Here is a 22,610-nt window from a genome sequence, read left to right as displayed (position 1 = left end):
AAACTCCCTGGAAGACCAGCCCCCCGGCCTGCCCCCTTTCCCCCCTCTCATGGCCGGGCGCGGCCCAGTTCCTCCTCCCCGCGGCCCAGCAAGCCGCGGCCCAGCCGGGCAGCAGGCGCGCCTCCTTTCTCCCCCTCCTCCCTCTGGCTGACCTTCGGACCCCGCACGTCAGCCTCACCCACTCACCTTTCCTTCTTCTTCCCCCGCCGGGACGCGCGCAGGGAAGGTTTCCTCCCTGATGTCGAACCCGAACCGCGGATTCCTTGCCTTTTTTGTGAAATCAAGCCCTATAAAGTTCCCCCCTCCAAAGCCACAGTTCCGTTTGCATCTAAGTCGCAAAAATCAAGCCCTAGACACCCCAGTGAAGCTCGGTTGGATCTCACCGGGGCCGGCCTCGTTTTTCTCCGTGGAGCGCGCCCTTCGTTCCTTCCCAGGCCGAGCCGAACCCGGGGGTGAGTTCGCCCTTTTCTCCTCCACGCGCCCATGCCCTCGTTTCGTGTTTTGGTGCTCGGAAAACAGAAAGACGCGGCCTCCGGTGAGCTTCACGGCGGCGGTAATGGCGCACCACCGCGCCGGAATCCAGGAAGCCGGCCGGCCCGCCGCTGGCGCCCCTGAATGGACTGAGGACCGTCGGATCCAAGATCAAGGGCCAGGATTAGAAGATACCCTTTCACTGCGAGAATTCATAAAGAGTCCCTGGAAAGATTGGTTATTTACCCCGCGGTCCCTGGCGCCCTGGAACAGATTACGTATCCTTGTGTTGAAAGCGTATTTACGTTCGGTTAAGGCCAAATACGTTTTCGGCTAATTACAATTTTGCCACTGATTTTATAATGCTTATAAAATGGTCATTTTACCTCCGTTTTTGTCCATTCAAATTCCGTTGGATTCGTATTTGCGATCTCTACATGTTAGAAATATTAGTTTACTGTTTTGAAACTTTTTAATTCTGCAGTAGCATTTAATTAATTATTTCTCTCTAGGAAATCTTAGAAAATTCATATCTTTCACGTTTTAATTCCGATTTTCGTGAACTTTACATTTGTGTGATCGTAGCGCTGCGTAGAATATTTTCATAAACTTTTATATTTGTTTTACCACTCTTTGGTGTAATGTTCTAATTATATCTTGTTTGCTTTGTGTATGATTGTCTCTTTTGGATTGCGTGTTGTTGATTGATGATTGGGATTAGACGGTGAGTCGTACGTTGGTGATCAAGACTAAGGTTTTGAAGACCAGCAGGCTCAGGAGAGCTTTGATCAAGGCAAGTATAACTTGGGATCATCCTTGTTACCTACACACTTTTAATACATATATCATATGCATGTGTCCACCTTGATGACCTTAGCAAAATCATAGATGATTGTTATCCTGAAATTCCTTGTTACCTATTTGGATATGCATGTGGGTAGTTCTTGCTAGCGCTTGATTATTAAATCCATGATCTTGTGACATGAATATTTGGATACACAATAAACAACAAAATAAGCTTTCTAACAACTTGAATATAAAGGGTGGAAAGAACTCTGGCTTTTGCTAGATTGATCTTGACCCTCCGTAAGGACTTATCCCTTGGCAAAAGCTGGGACAACTCGTACAACCATGAGGGCTATATGGCTCTGGCTTTAGCTCAGTATGAAGACCTTTTCTAGCTTGTTAGCGGTTACCCGAAAGGGCGCTAGAGGGGCTGAACCGACACGGGTATAGTGCGAGCCCCTGTCCTTATGTGTATAGGCTGCGCGTCATTGTGCCATTCGGAAGGGGGTATCTATATCTGCTCGCGAAGGAAACCTTGCGGCCCTAACATGTTAGACGAACTTTTGAAAGGCTTCATAGTGATCCCTGCCGACCTCCCTAGGAAGGGGGTTAAGAGACTAGCTACCTCGGGCGAAAGGGTAAATCATGACTCATGGGTAAAGATGTACAACCTCTGCAGAGTGTTAAATCTGGTATACTAGCCGTGCCCACGGATACGGGCGGCCCGGAAAACTGACGGAATAGATGGACACTGATGAACGTGAATAATGATAATAAATGATGGTTTATTATGTTGTTTATATGTGTTATTCTTAATTCTTGTATACATTGATCATGTGGTTATGGGATTATTAGTGCTACCTTGATATTTGCTATCCAATGATTAAATATGCTATCCACTATTAAAAGCTAAATGCAGTCAAACTAGTGTCAGCTTTTTGAGCCTCATGAACCCCTGGTTATACTTGTTGAGTACGATATGTGCTCACTCTTGCAATTTCCCAACACCTCAGGATATGATAATGAAGATGACTGGAATGAGGATTACCGTTATGAGTACTAGGTTTGGAGTCAACCAGTCAACAGTGTCCCTGTGTGGAGCTTCCATCGAGAGCGTTGTTTACTTTATGTTATCATCTTTATATGAGACTATGTGATTTATTATGTTTCGCTATGTAATAAACACTGCAATGGTACATTTGAGATTTGTCTACTTATGTGTGCGACTATTCCTGGGGCATATATGAGTCTTTTATGCATTCTATTTTATTCTTAAAATATGGGTGTGACAGTGAGAGTGCAATGCAAAGAACTAGGCATATTACAACGCAGCATGTAGCCATGTAGGCAAGGGAGGCATTTGGAACCACAATGTTTGGGTAAACTCTGCTTCGCTCTCTGGATCAGTAATAGTCGCTGTCTTCTTGCAGTGGTATTTATGGTCTAGGAATGCAAGATATCCTGATTATCACAGTTTCATCCCTGGTATCTGACCGTCGTTGCACCATCCGATCAGGGGCTGATCCAGGCCCTAGGCTACGGGGGCTGTAGTCCGAGAAGCAGCCTAAATTTCTATAAACAAGTCTTCGAAGCCCATAGAAATCCTCAATATTTAGCCCAAAATAACTCATTCTACAACCAACCCAAGCAACCTTTTACTAATTAGCCCCCCTGGATGGTGATTCTAGATCCGCCCCAACATTGGAAAGCATGATAGCACACAATGAGGGATTGGTGAGGAAAGAGTGGATACCTTCTGTATCGTCACTTCATCGTTCAACCTGTGTTCATCGACAAATCCAGTTTGAGTGAGCTAACCAGCTAATAAGTAGTATGTAGCACTCGTGCAATGTTAAATGCTGGGTGCATCATTAATTTGAATGTCTTCATGCCTTCCACGTGTTTTGCAAATACTACAAGAGTTTTACTTGGTACTCAGGGGCATCCGTCTGATAGTTTCTAGTGTGTTCTTAGACGCTAAGCCGATAGGAGAATGCAATGAAAAAAAAAACTATGCATGTTGTAATGGCGTGATCTAATGTTGTAGTTTGATCAAGCACCGTAGCTGGGCCATATACATGTACTTAAACTCGTCACTCACCAAAACAAATGTGTGTTAACAAGAGGTAAGTATGGTATCAATCGAACTAAGACAAAAAGAAAAAGGTTACGTATTATATCCATTTTGGTAAACAATTGATATCTCAGAAAGCATCGATCAAACTATGTGGTTCCTCACGTACAAATCTCTCATTATTGACAATCAAAATTTCAGCTCAACAGAACCATGTTTTACCATCCAAAATGAATATCTAATAATCTACTAGTCCCTACTCCCACTCAAATCTATTGGCCCAAAACTAGCAAGAACGGGAAAAAAATCCCATCCTACTTCTCAGAAGCAGGAATAGGAGTTTCGCAACCGGCCAAAAACACTGCACCCTCGCTCCACTCTAGCTAGTGCCGCTGTTGCTACCCCGAGAGTATTGTGAGAAATGTCATGTCTGAAAACTCGTTCACTTGTATTATCAGTTGTACTTTTTCTGTCAGTCAACAGTAATTTTTTTTCATGATAAATTAATGAACAATATTTTCAGTCATGACTTTTCAGACCAGTGAACAATATTTTCATAATTGAAAATATTGTTCATTGATTTATCATAAGAGAAAAACACTGTTGACTGACAGAAAAAAAACGGCTGATAAGACAAGTGAACGGGTTGTGCCAAAGCCCAAAGGGAACCAATGCAAGGTGTTTGTAAGAGATGGCAAGTTCTAGAATTCGGGCAGAGAAAATGTGTGTGGCAGGCTAGCAACATTAGTTCTTTGAATACTCCCTTCGTATATGAATTAGAAGTCGTTTAGGATAGCGACACGGTCTTCAAAACACAACTTTGACCTCTTTTTTTTATAAAAATATTTAGGAAAAATGATATGTGTATATTTTTATGAAAGTATTTTTCAAGACAAATCTATTCATATAATTTTCACATTTATATTCTCACTATTTGACTCAAACCTTGTTCAAAACAATTTCTAAATCCTATATAGAAGGAGTACACTCTGGCAAACTCAACAATTTAAAAATTATTAATAATTTATATTCTCAATATTTAACTTAAATTTTGTCCAAAACGATTTCTAAATTCTATATAGAGGGAGTACACTCTGGCTGTTTATGCAGGCAGAAGGGTATGCCCTGGTATGACGCTATGACTAGCCAATTAACATGCGCCTCGCTAGTCTTCTTATTTTTACTTCGATTGGGAGCAGCCTGGTGAACCCAAGTCTAAAGGACTTGACGTGACAGGGACCTTCGGTATAATGAGAAGGAAGCCAAGGCTCTGGCTCAAGCCCAAACCTCACATTAGTTTCGTATATAAGTACTCACTCTATTCTAAATTATAAGTCATTCTAAAAATCTTGGAGAATCAACATCTTAAGTTTGACCAAGATTATAGAAAAAATAGAAAGATTTGTGACATCAAATAGATATTGCTATAAAAATATAACTAGTGAAGAACCTCATGATACTTAGTTAGTATCATAAATGTTATTATATTATTATATAAATTTAGTCAACTTGAGATGCTTTGACTTTCCAAGATTTTTAGAATAACTTATAATTTGGAATGGAGAAGATATCAAATTAACTGGTTCATCTGCGCTCTAAAAAATAACTGGAACTATACGTTTTCAGATAGTTTCTTTAGTCAATAACGCCAAGCTACTTGATTTGTGACGATTAAGAGTATGTATAAGATTATAATTATTACTGTATATGTGTTTGTAGTAGAAGACCAAAAAAAGAGCTTGAATTACAAATATATTGTATGCACAATAACTCTCCCTCTGTTCTACCATACATGTTCATGATCTTGTAAGAAAACGCTCCACAATCCTTATCCACTGCGGATATGAAGAGTGAAACTATTGTAGTATTTTACCCCTAACTAAATACTTCGATAGAAAAGAAAATGCTTGTACTATCTCATTAAATAGGGGTATGGATGGTCATTTCACATTATTTTCACTTAAAATTAAACTAAACTTTTCTTACTCTATGCACATGGCGTACCATGGGCCAAGTATTGCAAAACAGAGAAAAGTACTGATAATTGTAATCTTCTACCCTGGTGCTACCCAAGTAAAGTGGTCATAAATAAAGTGGTTGTGATTGAAGCTCGTTGTCTACGACAATATAGAAAGTGGGGTCATCCAAATAATGACCCATACCTAAATGCCACCTACAACTTAATATGGAGGTTCCTGAAAATAATTTTTATGTTTCCCTAAAATACATTAATGAGTAGTTATTCGGATGCCTCTCTTCGGTTGGAGATGTGGTCTTTATAAGGAAATGTCATTGAACCAGAAAAAAAAAATCAAGGTTATTTTTGCGTGTAGATTGTGCTAGCTAGGAGCTAGGCCCTTATAAGAGTGCATTGCAAAGAACTAGTCATATTACAATGCAGCATATAGCCATGTAGGAAAGGGAGGCATTTGGAACCACAATATTTGAGCACACTCTGGTTCACTCTCTACCAAAAATGTATCCGGTGCTGGTATGGGGAGTTGATCTGTGCTTGCAGTGGTACATAGGTCTAGTCTAGGGGCTCAATGCAAGATATCCTGGGTATCACAACCTCTATGCTTGGATCTGACCGTCGTTTCACCATCCGATTGTCAAGAACATTAGAAAGCAAGATAGCACACAGCGAGAGATTGGTGAGGAAGGAGCGGATACATTCTGCGACAATTAGAATCATCTTCTTCAAGGTATGTAGCAGCCGTGCGATGGTAAATGTTGTGTGCATCGTAAATTTGGATGTCTTCATGCCTTCCACATAAGTTGCGGATACCACAAGAATATTGCTTAGTATTCAGGGGCGTCTGGTAGTTTCTTCTGTGTTCTTGGACGCTAGCCTAGTAGAAGAATGCAAAGAAAAAAACTAAGTACATTAGAGCATCTCCAAGGGCTTTGCAAACAAATTTTGCATTGCTCTATTTGTAAAAAAGAGTAGAAAATACCCCTTTAATGGTTTTGCAAATAAGGTTTGCAATTTGGTTAACTTTGCAAATAGAGGTTGAGGCTTTACATATATGTAAACGTTCCCATCACTTTGCATCTACAATTTCGGCCTTCCACGTCAGACTCCGTCCCCCGGCCCCCCCACCCCGTGCGATTTCTCTACGCCCGTCCGTCCTCCCTGCCGCGTGCGCCCGCCCTGATGGAGGTGGACGGAGCCGAACTGACGCGAACGACGACGGCGACGAACGACGAACGCGGCCTGGGCTGGGCGGCGACTGGCGCGAAGACCTAGACTGGACGGCAACCGGCGGCGACCTGACCTGGGCGGCGACCTGGCACGCACGACGTACGTCAAAATGGCGCGAAGGGAAAAAAAACGCGCGGACGCGATCGGTGAAAAAAAAGTCAGGAGTGAGGTCCATACTTTGGGTTTGCCAAGTCTAAATACAAAGTCCCTTGGAGTTGGACTATTTTTAGACTTTGAAGATGAGTTTAGGACTTTGTAAACAACACCAAATGCAAAATTTATTTGCAAAGTCCTTGGACAATGCAACATGTAGGCATAGGGAACCACAGCATTTTAGTAAAGCTCTGCTTGATTCTGCAACCTCAACATGAAAAAAAAAAAGAGACAGATCCATAAAAATCCCAGATCCAAGTGAGAAATAGGATTCTTTCAGCTAAGCAAACAGCACTCACAAGATTCGTTAGTCATATTGTAGCCACGCTGCTGAGAAACATGTATTTGGCAAAGGGGCACCAATGTAGCACATATGTTATGAAATTGATATCCCGGTTCTTAAGAACTTTGTTTCACAGCCTGAGCCTCTGCAGCAGCCATGGGATCTGCTGTCTCTTCTTCTTTCTCGCCCTCCCTTTCGGCAGCCAGTTTCTCCCTGTGCAGCTTCTCTGCTGCCTGCATTGCTGCACGGTGCTCTGCCTGCAGCCGCTGCATCTCCTCTTCCTGCTGCTGCCTCTCAAACCAAGTGTCCGCATCGGCCCAAACTGAACACAGACAACATATTGTAATGAGCAATAAGATTATGTGTTGCTAGCAATCAATGCTGATGAAACACAGACAAAGCTATAACCTCCATACCAGTCATTTTCTAAATCTAAGTGTCTAAAAACTAAAAAATTTGAAGCGTAAACAGCAAAGGCACAATCTAGATATACTGAATTTTGTTTCGGGACTTACTAAGCAATAAGTAATACAATAGATCCACAATAAGGAAAAAAAATGCAAGAGATAAAGAGAATCAACAGTACATTTTTAATGCACTTTTAATTGGATTGATTGGAAGTCAGGTTGTATTGCCAACTTATTAAATTTACAATGTTAAAAAGAAAGTAAGTATCAAAGATTTCATGGAAATAAATGAAATAAGTCTACTGGGCAAGAGTTCATCAGGACATAAACTATAATAAATGCTTCTTCAGTGTTTATTTTTTCACTTGCAATGGCCAATGGGGATACAAACATTTATTTCAGCAGCTCAGAAACCTAAACAAAAGTTAAAATTATCACTTTTTTCTTCTCCCCTTGTTTATCAATAATATATACAGTAAGGCTACTCCCCCAAACTGATTTCATCAAAAATAATAACCACTAACTGATTTCAAGTGCACAACCGATTCTGCAATCAGTATAAAATTCTACTCTGTAACAAATGTGAAATGTGATTTTAGCTTTAGGAGGTTAGGACCAACAATGGTGTATAGGACAATAATGTATAGCCAGGACCCTGTCTTATCCCTACCCTCTCATCTCGACAAAGAAGTGCCATTGTGTATTACTCTATAATTAAAATTTATAAAACTCTGTTCCACACTTCAAAACCAACTTTTGTCAGCTTGTATAAGCTCCCTTTTTCTACTAAACTAATTTATTGAGCTGCATGAAAAGTTAAATGATATAGGCATCAGATCAGGTCAGAACCTTGGTGCCAAACACAGTTAGACACTGTAGAGATGATTGGTTCATCAGAGGAATGGTACAACATGTGGATCAACTTGGAGTTCAAAATATTATAGTTAAATACTTTTGAATTTGAAGCCTGTAAATGTTTTATTTATATGCAATTGTACTGACCTAAATATAACTCGAAGCACCTAGCTAAGCAAGAACAGGGGTAAAATTTATAGCTCATATGTTTGTCACCCAATTCGTGCGCTGGGGGCATGGAGGGGTGAGGTTGCAAGTTCAATCTCCCAGACAGTAAACCATTAAAACATATTTAAAACACATCCCACCCCCCCCCCCCCCCCCCGAGTATTCCACTAAATGATCCTTTAGGTAAACAGAACTGGACCTGGCTCTGTATCAGATTATTTTCCAGTCGAACAAGCAAACCACCCTAGCAATATCTGAGCATCATCATTTTTCATATAATTTGAACTACACCTAAGTTAAGGTTTAGACAATGGATCCCTGGCAGTAAAACAGCTGTCCTCACCTGAGGCATCACCCCTAATGTTTGGATGCATTTCCACAATTGGTTTCCAAAGCCCATGAATAGCATTGCTACCACTGATCTTATTGTTTCTTGTTCAGAATCAGCATCTCTCTTCTAGAAGTTCATGTCGAGAATCTTCTAGCTTGGCATTGGCACTGCTAGCTTCAATTTCTAATGATTACTCATGAGGGTGGTTTTGTTTTCATTGCATGACAGGAGCAAATGTGACACCGATTCCCTAGCCACAAGGACGATCTTCTAAGTCTGTAATTTCAGTACAAAATTGGGCCAAAATTTAATTGTGATTCAACTTCCAATTGAATGGAAATTTAACCTTTCTAGATGGGGAACTAGGGAGAAGAGAAAAGCTCAAATCATATATTCACAGTGGAGGTTCTAGCTGGACGTCCACAGACTGGTGGGGAGCTGCAGGCTGCGGCGCTGCCAACGTGTCTGTGTGGGAAGAACGTACGCATGCCGGAAGGGATGCATGAGGTTGTGGGGCTGTTTGCCCTCTGCCCAAGTAGGAAGACTGCCTGACTTACACCTCGAGTGTGGGGCTGCGGGTCTAAATTAAGAGGGTGTAACTAGTGTTATCAGGCCATGTCCCTACTGGCCCTAGGCCTGGTTCCACCCCCGACTAGGTTCCATTCTCCATGTGCATTCACTGCTGCTATACATGTAACTTTTATGAGCGAAAAGTCTAAGCTGATAGATTACTAGAGAACACCAATGAACTGCCACACCATGAACTGCATTACTATTAGCTCATTGTAATGTAATGAAGATAAAACCTCCCAACTCTGAACTATCTTCAATGCTATATTGCTATCTTTCTAAATACAATATAATACAGAACTATTTTGTTTTCCTTCTGCAATGTTGACCATATAAGATGTAAACTGAATGAACTGGGATATTCCAGACCATAACAGAGATTTTAACACAGTGGTTTGAACCAAACCAAGCAGGGGTTGATGTTTCAACCGCAAAAACAACCATTCTTATAACTATCACTAACAACAACTGTTTATCTGTCCATTGCTTCTTCTTTTTTTTTTGATGGAACTGGAGGGGCCTCGGCCCCTACAGGTAAGTACAAAGCATTATAACACAATGCTTAAAATCAACAAATCAGGATACTATACTTACACAAAGAACATCCATCAGCCATAAATTGCTGGCATTTGAACAATTGAGTTCAAGCACAAGGACTCATCTTGCTTGTGCATTTAGGAAGAGATTTTGTTATAGTTGAAGACAAACAAAAATGGCTACATATGAATAACATCCAAAAGTCTGTAGAACCATACTGATATATATGTGATGGAGCGCTTATTTCAGCTTTCGCTTTACACAAACATCTAATTTTCCCCGAGATAACTAGGGTTTTCAACAGTTCTTACCTTTCCAGTTCCAATTTTATGCATTCTCAATTTCCCTATTTGTTACCTAAAATCTTGCCTTGTAGTACTACAATAAGATTTCCTCACCCTTAATGTTCTGACCACGCTTTTGAACCGAATTACAATCAACTTTTTTGTGAAGAGTTATGCCAGTCCTTGCCCTAATAAGTTAGTCAGGAAACTAAAACAAACAATCGAGCAGCTGCTAAGGCAGGGCGCGACCGAATGAAGAAGCAAAAGAAATACAGAGGGAGAGACACAGGAAACGGAAGGCTCACTTGGCTGGGCAGCCCATCCCTGCTCCCCTCCCTTGATGCGCTCGGGGAAGGCGTAGTTGACGGTGAGCACGCGGCCGAAGAGCTCGGCGCCGTCCATGTTGTCCATGGCAGCGGCGGCGTCCTCGCGCTCAAGGAAGGTGACGAAGCCGAAGGAGCGGTGCTTCTGCGTGGACTGGTCCAGCGGCGTCTTGACGTCCTTGACCTCGCCGAAGGGCACGAACGCGGCGTGCAGGATCTTCTCGTCCACCTCCTCCGCCAGCCCACCTGCGCCCATCAATCAAGGTCGAGGAAGCTCGGATTAGTCCACGCGCACGGGGAATTTCGTCCGTCAACGACACACGACCGAGGAAGTACAAGGTCCTGTCGTGGCCACAGCGAGTATTCTTGATGATGAATTTCGTCGAGCAGGTGACGCGCGCGGCCAAGAAGGTGGGAGATTGGACAACGGAGCGTGCGCGCGCGATTGGAAGCGGAAGAGGAAGAGGAAGAGGAAGAGGAAGAGATGGTGGGCTTACCGACGTAGAGGGTGTTCTTCTGCACGGGCTGGTTCATGTCTCCGGCGGCGAGGTAGGCTGGTGCGCCCGGACAGGGAGACGGGAGGCGTCCGGCTTGGGGTTTTTGGCTTCTCTGCTCGCTGGACGGAGGAGCCGGAAGATCCGGACTGGCGTATTGTATACAGTCTTTATTGCTCGACAAGAACCTTTGAGGATCTCCGAGAGTATCAATAAACTTCCCAATATAGGATTTTGGAAAAAAATAGAAAAAACTTAACTTCTAAGAGCATCTCCAAGATACTCTTTGTATTGTTCTTAAATGCTAGGAATAGCAATTTTGATGAAAAACTATCCTTCAACAGCTTCTCTAAATGGTCATCCAAATATAGTCATTGTCTATTCCGAATTTTTCGCTAGCCAAATATCTAGAGTGCACATGAGATTTAGCAAAACTGTTGGAGAGTACAAAAATATAGAAAGCGATTTTTATGCAAATGACTCTCCAAATGATGATTTAGAAAGTGAGATTTAGAAAGGCTCCTAGAGATGCTCTAAGAGTTTCTAATCTCACCTCATTTTTTTTAGTATTTGAAAAAAATTATCCAAAGCACATATCCGCGTGTGGAAAGCATGTGTATCAGTCTCTCAATCTAAGGCCAAAGAGCCTCCGAAAAAATAAGAGTAGAAAAGGGTTTGATACAAATGTATAAGACAGAAAAATATATAAAAGTGATTAGAATAATTTAAAAATAATATATGTTTTTTAATATAAAATTATCTTCTATATTTTAGGTGTAAATTAAAACTGTTAGAGCTTATCTTATTTACTCCTCTTAATACTTTTTGGTAAGTTGGGAAAAAAAAACTTCAGGATTTTGAAAGGAAATTCTTGGAAATTCTTGGAGATGCTCTTACTAATGGAACTAAATAACAGTCTAGATATAGCAAGTTGGAACTTAGTGGCCACTATTTGAGGCACCCAGCCGTTATAGCAGTCTGTAAATCTTTGTAGCGGTTGCAATAGCATGATATAATATGCAACTAATAAATAATTCTAGTACACTTAAGATACACATGGTTTAAGTGATTGTAGGATGATTTTGTTGATTTTTAACAACGATAACGATTTATTGTTTTACGAACTATTTATGGCTCTCATCTTTTTTTATATAAACTACTATGATTTATGATGATTTATATATAATATATGAAACACCACATTTTTTCACATGTTAAGTATGTGAGACATCATTTTTTTTACTATAGTTAAATGCCTATTTGTACTAATTAGTCATGATATATATGTTTAAATCTAGATGTAATGATTATAAGTAGTTATTAGAAATAGTGTCCGTAATAATACCACCGTGATGTGATCTGCTACCTTGACACCAATCTACTCTCAGCCTGCTATAGGCTATTTAAAGCAACTCCAAAAGACTCTATATGATTTCTAAATGTAGGAATAGAGATTTTGGTAAAAGAAACTACACTTCAACTGTATTTCTAAATAGTTATCCAATCATAGACATCTTCTATTTTGGATTTCTCGCTAGCTAAATATAGAAGGCGAGAATAATTCCTAGAGTACATATAAGATATAGAAGAACTGTTGGAGAGTGAAAAGATATAACAAACGACTTTTATGTAAATAACTCTTCAAATGATAATCACGAGTTAGTACCAAATTAATCTCTAATATTGAGATCTTGCCATTATAAAATGTGGGCTTTCCTCTTTAGTTATCCATAAAAGCGATTTTGCTACTTTGCTATTATCAAACTTAGCACACCCCGTCAATGCCCTTGAATGAAGCCATGGCCGTTAAGTATAGGGTCCATATGTATTTTTGATTGGTTAGGGCACTCATAATGCAGACTTTATTATAGAGTCTAAAGTTATTTATTAACTTGAATAATATGGACTTATAGTCTAAATAAGACTTGGAGTCTTATTTTTTTCTACCTCTTTTTTCAATAAATATGCTGCCACATCAGCAAAATACTATAAATAATATGTAATTAATTGTCTTGGACTTTGTGATGGAGTCTTGTATTGTGAGTGCCCTTAGAGGAATGAGATAAATAAGAGTGTTTAGTTTCCCTTTCATCTCAAATAATTTTGGATTTCGGTTTATCATTTTGCATAATAAAACTAAACACCATACAAATTTTTAGCAAAAAAATGTTTATTCTCTATTTTAGATTTTAGTCTCAAGAGAAAAAAAAACAAAAAAGCCCAAAAGCGCTTGGGTTGGATAGAACTAAACGCATCCATGAAAAATTTGAGATTTTACGCTTCATCATTTCAAAGTACTTAGAGCAACTCCAGCAGAGTCCCTACTTGAGTCCTCATAGTTAAATGTGGGTGCCCAGGCTAAAAACAACACTCCAACAGGACCCCTACTAGAGCCCTAATTTGGGGTGGACATCCAAATCTTCCCTGCAGACCCTATTTTTGTTGGCCCAACAGTCCAACCCCTATCCTACGTGGTGTGGCCATTACCTCATCACACCGTACAGACGCAGCCTCACCCACCTCCCTCCAGCGCCGATCTCCACTACCGTGCTCCCTCCCTCTACCTCCGACCTCACACCGTTGGGCCTCACCCCTATCCCTTCCGGTGAGAGTGACTCTTTGATGAGCGAGAGCAGCTCCAGCCATGGTCGTTGCGAGCGTCGAGCCTCCCCTTCATGTGGCCACGCGGTAGCGAAATGTTTGACCCAATAATAAGTGGGGCACATATGTCATTGTCTGCCAATTTGGATTTGAGGGCCTTCATTTAGGTAGTACTGTTGGAGTGAAAGCAAAAATTTTAGGCATCCGAAAATAGAGGGAGCACCTAAATAAAAAGTAGTGGTCCTATTTTGGAGGCTACTACTGGAGTTGCTCTTAGTATTTTGTATTTTGCATGAGAACTAAACACGACCTAAATCACATAACATATGTCTTAATCCTCGTGTTAAGTATGGGTCCACATGTCATTCTTGAGTTCTCTCTTTCCTCTGTTCTTTCAAGCAAGCCATGGCCGTGCTCGCGTCCGCGCTGCCGGTTGTAGCCCTGCTCGAGTCCGCCGCCCGGCCATCAGGCCCAGGCCCTTGGCTCCGCCGCTGGCTAGCCATCCCGCCGCTGCCGACTAGCCATCTCCGCCCACCCCTGGCGCAACTCCGGCCGCGCACCCCGGCCGCAGCTTCGGCCGCCCCAGCCCCCAGCACGCGCGCCCACCGGAAGTTTTTCGGGAGCGAGTTCGTCCTGGAATCCGTTCCTCAACCAAACAGCACCAAGGTTGGAGCCGCTCCATTCCATTCTCCTCCATCCCACCAACCGCTGAGCAGCTGAGCGCTAGCAGCTGAGCGGCGGCACGAGCGCGAGCAGCCGAGCGAGGCGCGCGGCTGCTGCGCTAATGGCACGGCCGTTCTCGTCGCTGGCGCACTCCTCGTATCGCCGCAGAATCGTCGAGTGCAAAGCTGTGGCTTACTCCTCGCGGCTCCCTTCCCGCGCTAGGCCCCCCGCACGCCCCCGTATCGCTGCCAGCTCCAACAACACCCCAGGTAAAATTCTCCGCGAAAAGGCAAACTGCTTGACCCTTCTATAGCAGATAGGAACATTCAGTCAGCAAACCTGTGTACATGTTATTTCTATGTTCCGTAGTTCGTTAATTCTAAGGATTAGGGGGAAGAAATCGGGTATTAGTACTTTATTAGTTGATCCTTCTAGTGCAAAATGCAAACCCCAGGCCTATAAGAATTACCCTGACTTCATGCTTTCTGCAATTACTAGAAGTGCTCATTAATTCGTGCAAATCTGAAGATTTCAGAATGCTGCTGGTTGTGCATTCCGCACATGTTTTCTATCTTGATTCTCTCTTCACCTGTTTGTAGCATCTGTTGCAAACGGATTCCTCAATGCACTCGATTAACTACTGTAATAATGAACATGTCAAACTCTGGTTATGGCTGTTCTCTGTTTGTCTATCACTTCAATTGAAGATTATCTCCACATTTCACTGGAGAAATGTACATACATTACATATGATAGTGTGTGCTACTCCAGTACCAGATTCCAATCCTAGAGACTGAAGTAGCATTTCCTTGAAGTTAGAAGTCAAACTCCGAGCCCCAGCAGATTTCATGTGTGCTATTGCTTCTTTCTGGGTGGTATCAGTTCGCTCTTTCATTGATTTGGTTCTTTCTTTCAGCGCATGGAATTGATAGTAGCATCATTACCATTCAGACTATGACGCGGTGGGAGACCCTGAACCACATGGCCTACAAATTTGGGAGCCTTGGCAAGTCTGATGGAAAACTGGCCTTGAAGATACTGAATTCTATTGTGGAGCGATCAGGTTTAGACCGAATTACCTACATTTACTGTATGGCTGTTCGAATTCTCATCCAGGCTCAAATGCATTCGCAAGCAATGTCAGTGTTGAAGCATCTTGCTGTGACGGGCTTCTCCTGCACTGCTATTTTTACCTCCCTCTTGCGGATCATTTCACGTTTTGATTCCACCAATCATGTCGTTTTTGAACTCCTTATCAAAGCATATGTCAAGGAAAGAAAAGTGCTAGATGCAGCTGTGGCAGTTTTCTTTATGGATGACTGTGGATTTAAGGCTTCACCTGTTGCTTGCAATTCCATCCTTAAGGCTCTTGTGGAGGAAGGGGAATCAAAGTATGTTTGGTTGTTCTTGAGAGAGAGTTTGGCCCGTAAGTTTCCTTTGGATGTTACCACTTGCAATATTCTTCTGAATTCCCTATGCACCAATGGTGAATTTAGAAAGGCTGAAGATATGCTTCAGAAGATGAAGAGTTGTTGCCTATCAAATTCTGCCACTTATAATACAATACTACATTGGTATGTTAAGAAGGGAAGATTTAAGGCTGCCTTGTGTGTTCTAGAAGATATGGAGAGGGATAGTATACAGGCAGATATATATACCTACAACATCATGATAGATAAATTATGTAGAATAAAGAGGAGTGCGCGTGCTTTCCTTTTGCTCAAGAGAATGAGAAAAGATGACTTAACACCTGATGAATGTACCTACAATACTTTGATCAATGGGTTTTTTGGTGAAGGTAAGATAAATCATGCTCGCTGTGTCTTTAATCATATGCTGAGACAAACTTTGGTCCCAAGTGTAGCTACTTACACTACAATGATTGATGGGTACTGCCGAAACAGGAGAATTGATAAGGCCCTAAGTGTTCTGTCGGAAATGGAAATTACTGGTGTCATGCCAAGCGAACTAACTTATAGTGCTTTGTTGAATGGTTACTGCAAAGTTTCCATGCTGGGACCTGCTCTAGATCTTATGGTTGATCTGAAATCAAGAGGTATAACCATCAATAAGACGATGTGTACTATTCTCATTGATGGTTTCTGTCAAGTCGGTGAGATTTCCAAGGCTAAACAAATTTTGAAGAGTATGCTTGAGGATGGAATTGATCCAGATGTCGTCACTTATTCAGCATTGATCAATGGTATGTGCAGGATGGCTAAGATGCATGAAACAAAAGAAATTTTGTCAAGGATGCAGAAAAGTGGAATTTTACCTAATGACGTGCTATATACAACTCTGATCTGTTACTATTGTAAGGCAGGGTATGTCAAGGTAGCACTAAAGCATTTTGTGGACATTTATCGAAGGGGTCTAGTTGCCAATCCAGTTATCCATAATGCATTATTACGTGCTTTCTATAGAGAGGGAATGATTACAGAGGCTGAACACTTCAGACAATACATGTCTAGGATGAATATATCATTTAATTCTGTCTCCTTTAACTGCATAATTGATAGTTATTGCCACAGAGGTAAAATAGTTGAGGCATTTTCAGTTTATGATGATATGGTTAGATATGGCCATTCTCCAAATGTTTGCACATATCAGAATTTGCTTAGAGGATTATGTCAAGGAGGCCACTTGGTACAAGCAAAGCAGTTTATGTTCTGTCTTCTTGACATACCTTCTGCTGTTGATGAGAAAACTTTCAATGCACTACTTCTTGGGATTTGCAAATATGGAACCCTAGATGAAGCTTTGGATATATGCGAGAAAATGGTAAAAAACAACTGTTTACCTGATATCCATACCTACACCATTCTTCTCAGTGGTTTTTGCAGGAAAGGTAAGATTTTGCCTGCGTTAGTCATGTTGCAGATGATGTTGGAGAAAGGAGTAGTCCCTGATACTGTTGCATATACCTGCTTGCTGAATGGGTTGATCAATGAAGGCCAAGTGAAGGCTGCTTCTTATGTTTTCCAGGAGATCATATGCAAGGAAGGCCTGTATGCAGATTGTATTGCCTATAATTCATTGATGAATGGGTACCTCAAGGGTGGAAATGTGAATACTATAAAAAGGATGATGTCTGATATGTATCAGAATGAGGTTTATCCAAACTCTGCTAGCTATAACATACTTATGCATGGGTATGTCAAGAGGGGACAATTTTCAAAGTCCTTATATCTGTACAAATATATGGTGAGGAAAGGAATCAGGCCAGACAATGTTACATATCGCTTGCTCATTCTTGGGCTTTCTGAGTGTGGGTTGATTGACATTGCAGTTAAGTTCTTGGAGAAGATGGTCTTAGAAGGCATTTTCCCTGATAAGTTAGTTTTTGATATATTGATTACATCTTTCAGTGAGAAATCCAAGATGCATAATGCACTACGACTTTTCAATTGTATGAAGTGTTTACATTTGTCACCCAGCAGTAAAACTTTTAGTGCCATGATCAATGGATTGATCAGAAAAAATTACTTGGACCAGAGTCACGAAGTTTTACATGAGATGTTACAAGTAGGGCTTCAACCAAACCATACACACTATATTGCATTGGTCAACGCAAAATGTCGGGTTGGTGAGATTGATAGAGCGTTCAGGCTAAAAGAAGAAATGAAAGCTATTGGCATTGTGCCTGCTGAAGTTGCTGAGAGCTCAATTATTAGAGGACTTTGTAGATGTGGAAAACTTGAGGAGGCAGTCATAGTTTTCAGTAATATGATGCGTTCAGGAATGGTGCCAACTGTTGCTACTTTCACTACTCTAATGCACAGTCTTTGCAAAGAATCCAAGATTGCTGATGCTTTGCACTTGAAGAGGCTGATGGAGTTGTGTAGATTGAAGGTTGATGTTGTCAGTTATAATGTTCTAATTACTGGTTTATGCAAAGACAAGCATATCTCTGATGCACTAGATCTTTATGGAGAGATGAAATCTAAGGGTCTTTGGCCGAACGTTACTACCTATATCACACTCACTGGAGCTATGTATTCGACAGGGAGAATGCAGAATGGAGAGGAACTACTGGAGGATATAGAAGAAAGGGGTCTTATTCCGGCGTTTAAGCAGCTTGAAAATCTTGAAAGACGGATGGAGGATGCAATTAGAAGGCTGAACATGATAAGAAGATGCAGAAAGGAAGTGACTTTTAGAGGGGTAGAGCTACTAGCTGTAGATCCTAAACCCGTGTGTAGTGCTGCTAGTGATTGTAACACCACTGAAACACTGCAATGTAAAGGAATTTGAGCATTTGACCAATATTGTTGGTACAAAACTATTGGTATCTTTTCTGAGTAGTGCTTGTGATGCCTTACATTGTTGTGTTCCTCCACTGAGAGATCCATGGATCCATCTCTAGATATGTTGAATATGTGATTTTCCTTAAACAGCTAATTCAGGTTAGGTGTTGTGTTAATTTTACTATTGTGTATTTTTTTGTGATAATACTATGCCTTCTCTTTATCATCTGTTTGGTACTTTGGTGTTTGCAGAAATACAAAATTACCCAGGGAGGAAGAGGAACCTCACATATATATTTCAGTGGATCCTGGGGGCAGGTAAATGGGATTATGGGTGCTGATGCATGACATTAGGTAAAATTACCCAAGCTCTATATGGACTGGCACCTTTGAATTTTATCGCTTGAGCTCACCATCAAAGTTACTCCAGATTTTTTATTGTGTAGTTGCTGTCCATCTTTCTGATCTCTAGTTCAGCGAAGTAGCATATTATCATATTGTTATAAATTAAGAGCTTCAATCATCTGTGTTCAACTGTTGATGTTTGGTCATCCTCATCCATTGGGCAGCAACTATTAGACTTAGTTAAGCAACATGTCACATAATTTCTGTTTCTTATCAGGAGGGACTAAGCTAAACATGCATGAATACTAATGTAACACAATATATTCAGTAAATTGGCCCCTTTCTTATCAGCAGCTCAAGCCTCGCTCAATCCACATCACCACCGGGACGCTGCTGTTGATCATCACTATGCTTCGGTCAGCCAACTCCTGCCCTCTCTCTCTTACTCTCGCTCTGATTTCCCCCAAACTAAAATTTGGTTCTTGGTCTGTGCAAACTGAAAGTTCTGGACAACTGTGCCCCCTCCCTCCAAGCTCCGGCAGCGGCACCGGCACATGCTCCCTTCCACGGCGGCCCCTGCCCCTGCAATTTTCATCTGTCTTCTATCCATCAGGTGCTTTCTAGATCAGGCTGCCCGTATGTGCTCGTGCAAGTAAACAAGTAGCCACCCTCCAATTCTTGTTTATTTTTGCCACTTGCTTGTACTGAAATTATCTGTTAATTAAGATATGGCTAGCTGGATGTGCTATGCACTGGTCTGTGGATTAGGTTTGCTGATCTTGATGATTCATTGTCTGTGATTGCTCCCTTCAAAGCATGCTCCTATGCTGCTAGTTGGTTACAATTTATATGCTATATATATTCTTGGTTGAAATCTAGTCAAATTTATGCATTTTACCTGCGTGTGATTTCTAATTGGTTTATGGCCAAGGAGTTCTGGGTCTTCTTTAGTCTCTAGCAGCTGTCTTTTGCTTTTGTTTGTGTGGACTATTCCAGATGCAACTATGTGTTCCTTCATCTATTCTAAATGCCTGTACTGCTATTCTGGATTCAACTGTGTTCGGAGCACAATTTATAAAAAGAAAAAAAAAAGTACTAAATTGTGGACAGAGTCAGAAATCACTAATCAAATGGTTTCTAACTATCCTACTATTCCTGATTCCACTTTCAGACCATCTTAAATTGGAATTCTGATGATTTGTAGGAAAAATACAAGGTTCTGGAGATTATAGAAAGATTTTTGAAGATACCTTGATCAATAGGTAGGTGTGTACCTGAAGAAAACAGGATAAATTAATTTAAATATGATGATAAAATACAAATATTGATAATACTGAGATGGGCTTCTTTCTTATTTGTGCTATTGCTTTTACGAAAAAAGAACAATTCAAGTTTCAAGAGGGTGTTCAGGTAGATGGCACTTAAGCCCTGATTATATACAAATTTAGTGCATAGTTAAAATAAGTGACCTGTTCAGGTCATTCACACATTCAGTGATTTTCAGTATGCATCCTGTATGCTTCATATCAGCTTTTTCACATGAGTTGTGTGCCTATTGGCTTCATCTAGTGCTACAGCTAAATATGCTTGAACTATTAGTAGTAGGTATGGAGTCTGTAGCAGTAGGAATACTAGTAGTAATAGTGGTAATCTAATTTCTCTTTTCAGCGATGGTAGTAATTAGTACATCTTTGTCTGAGTTGTGTACATGTCCGTAGTTTAAAAATCTAATGATGCATTCCTCCCAATTTATTGTGTTTTGCTCCTATTAGTTTCCTCTTTCCTTCCCTAGAATTCTCCTGATATAATTACTCTTTTTGCAGAACAAAATGTTGGGCACAGATAGCAGGGATAGATTCTAGTTCACCGAATCTTCCTTTCTCCTCATTCCAAAAATCTGGCACTAGCACCTACCTCCCACGGTGATACTGTAACATGCAAAGCTAGTGCTGGCAATGGCATGACTAGAAGATCGAAAAGTTAGCTGAGTGTATTTTGCTGCTGGTGAATTCAACAACACCATGCAGGCTGATTAGTCATTCTGTAGCCCTCTACTCTAAGGTACATTTTTTTCATTTCACATAAATAAAGTTATAGTTTAATTTCACTTTATTGACAAACATTTATGCTGTAAGCTAGCCTGTGTTCCCTCTTGCAGGCCAGTCATACAAATTTGTTGACAAAATAGGCAGAACATAGCTTGACGTAGGCTTAATTGATTTATGCTGTTGTTGAAAAATTATTTTCCTTCTCTTGGTTAATTGAAAACATGTTGCTTTTATTTTTCCAAAAAGAGTATACAGTGGCCATCAGCATGCATTTCATCTGGATGAATATCACAGCAACACATGCCCGCTTGGCCTTTTTGCAAACACATAAGCTAATTTGTATTTATTCATCTTAACAAAAAGTTTAAGCAGGAGAATATTTTTTGCTCTGTTCTTATGCAGTGGAGAGAACACTTCATCAAGGGTAAGGCCTTGTTTAGTTCCGAAAAGTGAAAAGTTTTCGGTACTGTAGCACTTTCGTTTGTTTGTGACAAATATTATCTAATCATGGATTAACTAGGATCAAAAGATTCGTCTCGTGATTTCCAGCTAAACTGTGTAATTAGTTTTTGTTTTCGTCTATATTTAATGTTTCATGCATGTGCCACAAGATTCGATGTGACGTGGAATCTTGAAAACTTTTTGATTTTCAGGATGAACTAAACAAGGCCCAAGATGTAAGAACAGCAACTTCTTCCTCTGTCCTATTCTGTGAATGGTATGGTGTCTAGAAGTGGTAGTGCAGAGGGATCCAGCAGCTTGCAGTAGCTCACCAAGCGGTTGGCGGCAAGTTGAACATCTTGTCACTGAGTTGAATAAAGAATCTATTTCCCGTGTATGCCTTGCAATTATACTCATCTTAGTGGGATCTTGGATTTGCCAATTCCAAATTAAAAGTTTGGCCATAGTTCAGTTCTAGCATCTTGAATCCGTCAAGAAAAAAAATTTAACTTCTCGAATCTGACAGGACGCTTAGTAGCTGGCTGTCTGACACTTCGTGGAGGAGCGGGGAGCAGGGAGCTTATTCACCCGTCGTTGTAACGAACGGTACGGTAAATTTTAACTCGTGAAACCAAACAGACCCACGTGGTGAATGTTCGCATGATTGGTGTTCAAATGTTTTAATTTTAGTTAATGCATGTTCGACACTGTATCAGAAAATTTGTGGTCATGTTATTTTGATTTTTTTTTGTGTGACCAGGATGAGTTCCTCACAACCCAATTCGTTATGACTACCAAAATACATGTAGCCATAAAATTGTCATTCAAACCACAAATGAGAAAACCAGGTGTGTTTTTTTCTACGTAAGAAAACCGGCCACGGTGAACTAGGGGTTTGAGATAGGTAAGGTAGAAATTAACCCGGTCAGAGTTAAATATGATCAGAAAATTTGACCTGTACATGTGATCGTGAAGGGAAAATGATCGTGGAAAAAAAATTCCAGCCGTCAGCGTCCATCGGTCGTGGGAAAAATGATCGCGTGCAGGGTGCGTGTGATGCTGGGCTGCCGCCTGCCAGGCCGCGAGGGGTGGGCTCGTGTGTATTTGCGGGTCCTGAACTTCCACACTGGCCCAAACAAAAAAAAAATAGAGAGAGAGATGATTGACACCCTCGAGACCATTTTCCAAGTTATTTGGAGCATGCATTCATGCTAGTTATCGTATGAATTCATGCATAGAGAGTGAAGCAGTGCAGTCGTTCAAGTATTTCTTGCATATTGCATGAAGAGTGAAGTTGATGACGTGATGCTGGCTATTAAATAAT

At 40.9% G+C, this 22,610-nt stretch overlaps 2 protein-coding genes and 1 long non-coding RNA gene across 11 annotated transcripts; 2 read left to right on the top strand and 1 right to left on the bottom strand.

Annotated features, from left to right (window-relative positions):
- LOC110432944 lies at positions 5,664-9,470 on the top strand. The gene is made up of 2 exons (XR_002450243.1): positions 5,664-6,036; positions 8,962-9,470. It is a non-coding gene; the product is annotated as an uncharacterized LOC110432944 (long non-coding RNA).
- LOC8062535 (peptidyl-prolyl cis-trans isomerase E) lies at positions 6,805-11,109 on the bottom strand. The gene is made up of 3 exons (XM_002464214.2): positions 10,945-11,109; positions 10,430-10,693; positions 6,805-7,294 (listed from the first exon to the last, which is right to left on the bottom strand). Exons 1-3 carry the CDS (start codon positions 10,979-10,981, stop codon positions 7,089-7,091), a joined length of 507 nt encoding a protein of 168 aa, XP_002464259.1. The 5' UTR covers positions 10,982-11,109; the 3' UTR covers positions 6,805-7,088.
- Positions 13,921-22,006, top strand: LOC8062534. Of its 9 annotated transcripts, none has more exons than XR_002449535.1 (7): positions 13,921-14,474; positions 15,122-15,268; positions 18,705-18,770; positions 19,149-19,213; positions 19,301-19,410; positions 20,621-20,858; positions 21,813-22,006. XR_002449535.1 is itself a non-coding variant. In XM_021452042.1 (6 exons), the coding sequence occupies exons 1-6, from the start codon at positions 14,327-14,329 to the stop codon at positions 20,721-20,723; spliced, it is 639 nt and encodes a 212-aa protein (XP_021307717.1). In that variant the 5' UTR covers positions 13,921-14,326; the 3' UTR covers positions 20,724-20,904. The 9 variants fall into 9 exon arrangements, 1 of the variants encoding a protein (XP_021307717.1); XR_002449536.1 differs by lacking the exon at positions 21,813-22,006 and adding an exon at positions 21,248-21,274; XM_021452042.1 differs by lacking the exon at positions 21,813-22,006 and having other exon boundaries at positions 20,621-20,904.

Source organism: Sorghum bicolor, chromosome 1 (assembly GCF_000003195.3).
Source record: "Sorghum bicolor cultivar BTx623 chromosome 1, Sorghum_bicolor_NCBIv3, whole genome shotgun sequence".
Taxonomy (NCBI): domain Eukaryota; kingdom Viridiplantae; phylum Streptophyta; class Magnoliopsida; order Poales; family Poaceae; genus Sorghum; species Sorghum bicolor.
Note: the sequence above shows the minus strand (reverse complement) of the source record. Positions and strands in the feature narration are given on the sequence as shown.

Excerpts from the sequence above, each read along its gene's own strand:
- LOC8062535 (XM_002464214.2), bottom strand. The coding sequence starts at position 10,981 with ATGAACCAGCCCGTGCAGAAGAACACCCTCTACGTCG. Across the intron at positions 10,694-10,944 it reads GAAGAACACCCTCTACGTCG|GTGGGCTGGCGGAGGAGGTG; the intron begins GTAAGCCCACCA and ends TGATGGGCGCAG. Across the intron at positions 7,295-10,429 it reads GGGATGGGCTGCCCAGCCAA|TTTGGGCCGATGCGGACACT; the intron begins GTGAGCCTTCCG and ends GTCTGTGTTCAG.
- LOC8062534 (XM_021452042.1), top strand. The coding sequence starts at position 14,327 with ATGGCACGGCCGTTCTCGTCGCTGGCGCACTCCTCGTATCGCCGCAGA. Across the intron at positions 14,475-15,121 it reads CAGCTCCAACAACACCCCAG|CGCATGGAATTGATAGTAGC; the intron begins GTAAAATTCTCC and ends TCTTTCTTTCAG. Across the intron at positions 19,214-19,300 it reads TTGATCATCACTATGCTTCG|TTCTGGACAACTGTGCCCCC; the intron begins GTCAGCCAACTC and ends GCAAACTGAAAG.